This window comes from Diaphorina citri, unplaced genomic scaffold, assembly GCF_000475195.1.
Source record: "Diaphorina citri unplaced genomic scaffold, Diaci psyllid genome assembly version 1.1 scaffold1953, whole genome shotgun sequence".
NCBI lineage: Eukaryota > Metazoa > Arthropoda > Insecta > Hemiptera > Psyllidae > Diaphorina > Diaphorina citri.
Genome location: NW_007379379.1, coordinates 1 through 9,556, shown reverse-complemented (window position 1 = coordinate 9,556; position 9,556 = coordinate 1). Strand labels below are relative to the sequence as shown.

Here is a 9,556-nt window from a genome sequence, read left to right as displayed (position 1 = left end):
TCTTGTTGTTATTTTTAATATTTTTTATTCATAAACATGCTGTCGTTTGCACGGCATTTACATAAAAAAATCGATAATATTTTCAGTCGTCATTCAGACGTATTAGGTAGTATTTAAACAGTCCAATATGTAGGTAGCAGGTACACATGCCGACATTTCTGACAGCCCAAGGAGACAGAGGTCATAGCTTATGCCAATATTACGTTCATAAAGAACCTTCCTCAGCTCAGTATAATTCTCTAGAAAGCATAGAAATAGAACATGGAACAAAACAAAGTATAACATTAGATAGAAACAAAGCATAGGAACGGGGAAATGACTACTTACACGCAATCTAGAAAACCTATTACCTTCCCTCTGTCTCTGTCTGTCTCTCTCTCTCTCTCTCTCTCTCTCTCTCTCTCTCTCTCTTTTATACCTGTATATTTTTGTATGTATTTTAAACAATGGTTACAATTAGCTAGCTAGAAGAACGTGCATTAATTAAACTTACTTCTGTAAGTCAAAAGAGGCTAAATTTGACATTAGTTTGTAATGGTAATGGAAGATGATACTGTTGACTATAAAAAAAAATCAATATTATTGTAACTATTATTAGGAATTAGATTTGTAAAAGGAGAGCCCTATAAAAGTTTGACTGAGCTTAGGGGTGCTTAAATTTGTTATATGTTTTATTTGAAAAATAAAGATTCAAATTCAAATTCAATTCTCTCTCTCTCTTTCCTCTCTCTCTCTTTCTTCTCTCTCTCTCTTTTCTCTCTTGACTGATTGAGAGGCTGACGCCGACCCCGTCTGTACACGGGAAAAGGCGAAGAAGAAGAAGAAGAAGAAGAAGAAGAAGAAGAAGAAGTAGAAGAAGAAGAAGAAGAGGAAGAAGAAGAAGAAGAAAAAGAAGAAGAAGAAGAAGAAGAAGAAGAAAAAGAAGAAGAAGAAGAAGAAGAAAAAGTAGTAAAGGGAAAAAAGTTAAGCCCGAGGGGGGAGGGGGGACCCGAGCTCTCTCGGCCCCGATACCTATGTAGGTTAGGTTAGTACAGGAGTTAGTTTGAAATACGGCCCCGATACCTATGTAGGTTAGGTTAGTACAGGAGTTAGTTTGAAGTGAACTTTTCAGTTTCATAACTTCAATTGTTATTGTTCCCGGTAATTATGCATAAGACACGTCCATGGCAAATTTACTGTAAATTTCTATATAAGAGGAAAAACTTACTTTAAGAGTGGTACTCCTACCCTCTGACACGAGGTTAGTGAGACATGTACAGCTACTGAGCAAGTGTATGTCCACTGTCCAATCATTGGTACTCCTACGTCTCCTACCCTCTGACACGAGGTTAGTGAGACATGTACAGCTACTGAGCAAGTGTAAACACAACTGGTGTCCGGTACCTAAAATGACATCCACTCATGCTCAGATCGCCTGATAGACAGCGGTTTCACACATCACCTGGGTCTCTCAGACTCAGAGGGCCTGAGCGTGTGCGGCGGGTATAATATTCCTGTCCAGTTAATTCTGTTAATTGGTCAGTCTCAAATTGGCTTTGTACAGTACAGCAGTTCATAGACCATAGAGTTGCCGATTAAATCAATAATGTAGGTACACCAATATAAGTAGGTTGGTTGTGGATATAAGTACCTAAACCTATGTACATAGTTACCAACAATAGGTAGTAGATAATCCATGATAACATGACTGTCTCCGTCAATATTAGGTATCTACAGGGCTCCATAACAATACAGATGAAACTTTTAACTACCTATCCAAACCTACAGGGTGGAGCATTAATGTGCCTAAAATATACATATCGTTTGGATGGCACAAATTTGAAAATTTGTGGCTTATGCCCCTTTGTGTTCTGAGGGTCAATATTTAAGGTCCACTTTAAGTTAATTCAACTGGTAAGTGCGTGTTTTTCAACGTGTGTGAACAGCTGATATCCTTTATTTTTGACATTCCAAACAGGCAGTTCACATACCATTCGCCTCCGCCAAGCTCTTCTTTTTCTTCTTCTTCCTCTTCGTCTTCATTTTGCTGTGGCATCACAGAGATGATTTATTATTTCGTCCAAAGGATTTTATTTTTATGAGCTTCTAGAACATTTCCCTCTCTCTCTCCTGCTGGTTTCTTTCTTCTTTTGTTCTTCTGTTTTTGTTTCACAATGTGCTTGCTTGTTTATTACTTTTCCTTTTCATTATCATTTATTCTCTGTGCTTTCATTTCGTCTCGTCACCCACTGCCAGGCTGGTCTGAAACAAAAGAGCAATTTAGTTTTATTAGTTCCAAGTGTTACACTGTGATAAATACCATGGATGATAGTAAACACTATGACACCCACCACCATAGAGTGAAACTACTATTTCTCATTTCCCTTCCAAACACAATTCCGCTTTTCCGTAGAGATCTTACGACTGTCTCTTGTGTCTCTTCTATGTATTTCTCATCTAGCTCTGAATTTATAAGTTACGAAGTTGGGATTTTTTTTAAGTTTGATAGAGAATTATTTTATTAGAGAAAACTCTAACTGCTAAGGTCTTATCATCCCGAAAACGAAGAGAAAAGAAAGACAGGATAGGAGAAAGCCAGCCGTTCCGAAAACGAACATTATCTGAAAAGTACTGTTTTCGCAATCGCAAGAAATACGCGTATTATACGCGTAGAAAAAGGCAAATAAGAGAAATTATTTCTAGAGAAATACAGAGGTCGGAATGTTCCTAATGCTTTCTCCAAGTCGGGTAGTTGGATTGGCTGCTGTTAAAGTACATTATGGCGTGGTGCCTCACTTTGCTCCGAATTGCTGCAAAGTTCTCTGGAGTGTTTAATTGAGCGAAAACGTGAAAATTGCGCCCCCCTCCAACCGTCTCTTCCCTTTACAAATCGTATTCTATTTCCCCTCCTCTTTCTCTCTCTCTCTCTCTCCTTCTTTTCCCCTTCTTTCTCTTCTCTCTTTTCTTTCTTCCCCTCTTTCTCCTTCCCCCTCTCTTTCTCTTCCACTCCTCCATTAGTTCAACTTTACTACTTTGCTCCAGACGGGTGAGGAGTTGAAAGTTTTTTTTTTTTTTTTTAAATATATTAGTTCTAGACTTGGAGTCAGAGAGGAGTTTGATAGGTTTGTTGAGAGGTTAGGAAACTTCTGGAGGAGTCATCGGGCGTACAAGTAGTGCTTTATTTAGACCATCAGCTTAGAACAAGTGGTTCCATTATACTAACAGGTTCACAGTAATACTGGAACTCTAATATGATAGGATAGATAGAAGAAAGCCAGCCGTTCCGACAAGTCGAAAACGAAACTTATCTGTTTGGACTTATGTTCGCCCCAGGCGGGAAGCGAACTCGCGACCTGGAGCTTACAGGGCAGACGCGCCGCTACCCCCAAATGTAGCTAGTCTGGCGGCGCAAGTTGGTAACAGTGATAACGTGATTTTTAAATCACGAATATACACTGACCGGCAAAATTAACCGGACGCTCGTATTTTTTGGTTTTTCTCAAACTGCTGTTCAGTGTTCAATTTTTTTCGGGAAAACCATCATTAATGTTATTTGTTGTAAGGTTTAAAACTTGACAACAACAACAACAACAACAACAACAACACCAACAACAACAACAACAACAACAACAACAACAACAACAACAACAACAACAACAACAGAACCACCACCACCACCACCACCACCACCAATCACCAACAACAACAACAAGAACACCACCACCAACATCAAGAACAAATTGTAGGTACATAGGAAGGGTAGGTATGTAGGTAGGTATATAGGGATGTATGTATTATTGTAGGTACATAGGAAGGGTAGGTATGTATGTATTATTGTAGGTACATAGGAAGAGAAGGTATGTAGGTAGGTATATAGGGATGAACCTGAAAAAGGTTTTCATTTTTTCCTTTTATTTTTTCCCACTTCAAAAATGTTCCATTTTTCATTTGTGTAGGTGATGTAATCTACCTACCTGCCTACCTATGTAGGTTCCGTTTTTTTTTTTTTTTCAACTATTATTTAGAGATTTAGACAGAACAGAACAATATGTAGGCATTACATATTAGCAGATATGTAAGTTGTAGGTACATAGGTACATAACTATATACGTACCTACATGAAGTTATGTACATAACTATGTACCTACCTATATGAAGTTATGTACATAACTATGTACCTACCTACATGAAGTTATGTACATAACTATGTACATACCTACATGAAGTTATGTACATAACTATGTACATACCTACATGAAGTTATGTACATAACTATGTACATACCTACATGAAGTTATGTACATAACTATGTACATACCTACATGAAGTTATGTACATAACTATGTACATACCTACATGAAGTTATGTACATAACTATGTACATACCTACATGAAGTTATGTACATAACTATGTACATACCTACATGAAGTTATGTACATAACTATGTACATACCTACATGAAGTTATGTACATAACTATGTACATACCTACATGAAGTTATGTACATAACTATGTACCTACCTACATGAAGTTATGTACATAACTATGTACATACCTACATGAAGTTATGTACATAACTATGTACCTACCTACATGAAGTTATGTACATAACTATGTACATACCTACATGAAGTTATGTACATAACTATGTACCTACCTACATGAAGTTATGTACATAACTATGTACATACCTACATGAAGTTATGTACATAACTATGTACCTACCTACATGAAGTTATGTACATAACTATGTACATACCTACATGAAGTTATGTACATAACTATGTACCTACCTACATGAAGTTATGTACATAACTATGTACATACCTACATGAAGTTATGTACATAACTATGTACCTACCTACATGAAGTTATGTACATAACTATGTACATACCTACATGAAGTTATGTACATAACTATGTACCTACCTACATGAAGTTATGTACATAACTATGTACATACCTACATGAAGTTATGTACATAACTATGTACCTACCTACATGAAGTTATGTACATAACTATGTACATACCTACATGAAGTTATGTACATAACTATGTACCTACCTACATGAAGTTATGTACATAACTATGTACATACCTACATGAAGTTATGTACATAACTATGTACCTACCTACATGAAGTTATGTACATAACTATGTACATACCTACATGAAGTTATGTACATAACTATGTACCTACCTACATGAAGTTATGTACATAACTATGTACATACCTACATGAAGTTATGTACATAACTATGTACCTACCTACATGAAGTTATGTACATAACTATGTACATACCTACATGAAGTTATGTACATAACTATGTACCTACCTACATGAAGTTATGTACATAACTATGTACATACCTACATGAAGTTATGTACATAACTATGTACCTACCTACATGAAGTTATGTACATAACTATGTACATACCTACATGAAGTTATGTACATAACTATGTACCTACCTACATGAAGTTATGTACATAACTATGTACATACCTACATGAAGTTATGTACATAACTATGTACCTACCTACATGAAGTTATGTACATAACTATGTACATACCTACATCCAAATTTTCATATAAGAAAACCAATATACCTACCTACATACATATATTTTGATTGGTTGATTGATCGATTGATAACTTACCTCCTTTCCCCTCCTTTATAAATATATACCTAAATAATCATGTGCATCTTCTATCGGTGTGAATTCATTTGATAATGGCTTGGGATTCGAACCCCCGCTCTTCTGCTTACCAAGCTAGGTGAGGCTTAAATTGTATGAACGCCGTATAATTAACAAAGTATGCAATGTGCAATAAAGATACCTATGATATTTTATTTGAACTAAGGAAGTGAGATCTAGGTAATTGGACGATTTTCCGTTTAGCTTGCCTCTCAAGGTGTGTCCAAACATTAAAATGTCCAAATTTAGAATCTACGTCAAACTTTTGCTAAGTAGGTATGCGTTGGCAGGAATCAATTCATATGAGTTGGTAAAATTTCCAAAGTTCTCGGAATTAAGTTTGAAGTCCTGAGAATCGTGTGAAATTTCAAAATAGGTAGGTACCCTATGACGTATAATCTTGCTATGACAAAATAAGCATGATCCTATGCAATACAATTCGAAACTACAGCGATAATCACCAAAATTTAGACTTCACTTCGTACGTTCACATAACTTGACACTTACCTACAATGTAGACACTTAAACACCCCGTAGGGTTACTACTGATAACGGCAGGAGGGGGAGAGTAGGAACTGATAAGGTTGGGGAAGTAGGGGTAAAACTGTGTTTGAGAGGTTGTAGTGGGGTTACTGATAGGTAAGGGCAGGACGGGAGGGGAGATTAGTGAAAAAGGTAACTAGAGAAGGAGTAGGGCGAGAGATAAGGGTGGGGAAGAGTAGGGGTGATTAGTTATAGGGGAAGGAGGGGGGACCACTGATAATGGTGAGAAAAAGGAGAGGAGGGGAGATCAAATATTTAAATTTCCAGATAGGGGCAGAAGGGGAAGTGTCTAACATGGACACGAGGTTAGGGGAGGGTGTGATAAGGGCAGATGGGGAAGTGTCTGACATGGACACGAGGTTAGGGGAGGGTGTGATAAGGGCAGATGGGGAAGTGTCTGACATGGACACTAGGTTGGGGGAGGGTGTGATAAGGGCAGATGGGGAAGTGTCTGACATGGACACTAGGTTAGGGGAGGGTGTGATAAGGGCAGAAGGGGAAGTGTCTGACATGGACACGAGGTTAGGGGAGGGTGTGATAAGGGCAGATGGGAGAGGGGGTAGAGGCTGGATAATCAGACTAATTTCATTTTAAGTGTGAGTGGGGAAGCACAGGTTTCTTTCCTCCTCCTCCTCCTCCTTCTTCTTCTTCTTCTCCTCCTCATCCTCCTGCTGCTTCTTCTTCTTCTTCTTCTTCTTCTTCCTCTTCTTCTTCTTCTCCTTCTCCTTCTCCTCCTCTTTCTTCTCCTCCTTCTTCCTGAAAAAATTATTAAGAAGAGAATGGGCAGTTATCTGAAGCACAGGTTTCTTTCCTCCTCCTCCTCCTCCTTCTTCTTCTTCTTCTCCTCCTCATCCTCCTGCTGCTCCTACCCTCTGACACGAGGTTAGTGAGACATGTACAGCTACTGAGCAAGTGTATGTCCACTGTCCAATCATTGGTACTCCTACCCTATCACACGAGGTTAGTGAGACATGTACAGCTACTGAGCAAGTGTATGTCCACTGTCCAATCATTGGTACTCCTACCCTCTGACACGAGGTTAGTGAGACATGTACAGCTACTGAGCAAGTGTATGTCCACTGTCCAATCATTGGTACTTCTACCCTCTGACACGAGGTTAGTGAGACATGTACAGCTACTGAGCAAGTGTATGTCCACTGTCCAATCATTGGTACTCCTACCCTCTGACACGGGGTTAGTGAGACATGTACAGCTACTGAGCAAGTGTATGTCCACTGTCCAATCATTGGTACTCCTACCCTCTGACACGAGGTTAGTGAGACATGTACAGCTACTGAGCAAGTGTATGTCCACTGTCCAATCATTGGTACTCCTACCCTCTGACACGAGGTTAGTGAGACATGTACAGCTACTGAGCAAGTGTATGTCCACTGTCCAATCATTGGTACTCCTACCCTCTGACACGAGGTTAGTGAGACATGTACAGCTACTGAGCAAGTGTATGTCCACTGTCCAATCATTGGTACTCCTACCCTCTGACACGAGGTTAGTGAGACATGTACAGCTACTGAGCAAGTGTATGTCCACTGTCCAATCATTGGTACTCCTACCCTCTGACACGAGGTTAGTGAGACATGTACAGCTACTGAGCAAGTGTATGTCCACTGTCCAATCATTGGTACTCCTACCCTCTAAAAAAAAAATTAGGTAAAAAATTTATCCCAAAAAAAAAAAAAAAAAAAAAAAAAAAATCGATTACCCAGGTAAAAAGTTGTATCTCGAAAAAATCAATTAGGAAAAAAGTTATATCTCAAAATAAAAAATCAATTCCGTAAAAAGTTTTATCTAAGGAAAAAAAAAATCAATCTGGTAAAAGTTGTCTCTCACTTACCCCGGTATCCGCAATGAATTCTCCCACCGATATCGTAGCTCCTGCACAAACTCAAACCACACGTGAGCGAAAGACTTTGCCCCGCCCATCGAGTATAGAGCGTGCGAACTGCAGATTGCAAGTCTCCAGACTAGACCGTCCGGGGGACATGATTTGAGTCCGCTCAACCCCTCCTGGGGAAATGGATAAGAGAATAGAGGAACAATAGATAAGAAAATGGTGAAAAATACTTTCCTGATTCTAAGCGCTCTTTGGATAAGTATTTTTCGTTTGCCGTTTCTCTTGTCTTTGGCGGAGAAAGTTTTTTTTTTTTTCAAAATAAGGGAAGTGGGTTCAATTGGAAAGGAAGTCAGTTTTTCTTGTTGGCACTACTTACCTGAGTAACATCATCTTGCTTGATAATTTGACAACCTATGCTTTCCGAATACTCGTTCCTCTGAAACGAAATAAAAATAACAATAATAAATTCAGCTTATTCGAAAAATGGAAAGTCGATTTCTGTTTGGGTCTGACCAAAAGCTTGTTTTTATTTCTAGTCGCCAGCCTAGTTACTTTGGTAACGCGACTGTCTTGTAAGCGCTAGGCCGCGGGTTCGATTCCTACCCAAGGCAGATTTTATCCTGAACGAATAATGGGTCGAAAATTCGAGAGCGAGAAAATTGAGAAATCACATTGATTGAATAATGTTCGCTCTCGGAATGGCCGACTTTCTCCTATCCTGTCTTCCTTCTTCGTCGATTTCGGGACGATAAGACCTTATCAGTTACAGTTCCCTCTATCAAACCTCTTGCATTTATAATGAAACTCCTTGTTTCACCGTAACTTTTGATCAGTTTGCCCGCTTTAAATAAAATTTAGCAGACATGTTTACTTGATTACATTGTTTACCATACAGAGGATTTGTAAATGCAATTTCTTTGTGTTATGTCACAACTTTGGTGCTCACTGCAGCATTGTAGGATTTTTCCCAATAAGTATCTCAATAATCCTAACAACCAATGTTTACCTACCATGCTGGCACCGGTCGCTATGCGCATTTACATGTCATAGCTACTCATTTTCCTCACGAGGCTGAGTGGGCCCCGCAACAGCCAGTCACGGGATCAATCATTTGCATGATACAAATTTCTTGACCCCGCCGGGAATCGAACCCGGGTCTCCCGCGTGCAAGGCGAGTGCAGTGACCACTACGCCATGGGAGCTGACTAAAAGGAAAGTAATGTAATCGGGTCAAATTTTCGATGGTCAGTTTTTAGTGCCAAAAGTGCCAAAACACGTTTTGAGGTCCCTAGAGCCTAAATACAAAGTTGCAGCCATTGGTCCGTGTGTGTGTCTGTATTACATATGTATTAGCAGATATGTAAGTTGTAGGTATGTACATTTGTACAATGTACATAGGTAGGTACATAACTATGTACCTACCTACATGAAGTAGGTAAACGGGAATTTTCTCTCTCTTTCTTTTCTTTTCCCAGATCGC

At 38.9% G+C, this 9,556-nt stretch overlaps 2 protein-coding genes across 2 annotated transcripts in view; both read right to left on the bottom strand.

The window, feature by feature from the left end:
- LOC113470944 overlaps positions 1–6,736 on the bottom strand; it is a 16,240-nt gene extending 9,504 nt beyond the window's left edge. The window contains exons 1-2 of the mRNA XM_026829747.1: positions 6,500–6,736; positions 6,189–6,285 (exon numbers count right to left, since the gene is read on the bottom strand). Of these exons, the coding sequence (XP_026685548.1) occupies positions 6,189–6,285; positions 6,500–6,736 (334 nt within the window). The remainder of the gene's footprint in view (positions 1–6,188; positions 6,286–6,499) is intronic.
- Positions 6,737–8,039: 1,303 nt separating this feature from the next.
- LOC103517765 (rab3 GTPase-activating protein catalytic subunit-like) lies at positions 8,040–8,512 on the bottom strand (the record flags this gene model as incomplete). Its single annotated transcript, XM_008482811.2, has 2 exons — positions 8,040–8,249; positions 8,453–8,512. Coding segments are annotated over 2 exons (237 nt in total), but the record flags the coding sequence as incomplete, so codon positions are not given.
- Between the last annotated feature and the right edge of the window lie 1,044 nt (positions 8,513–9,556).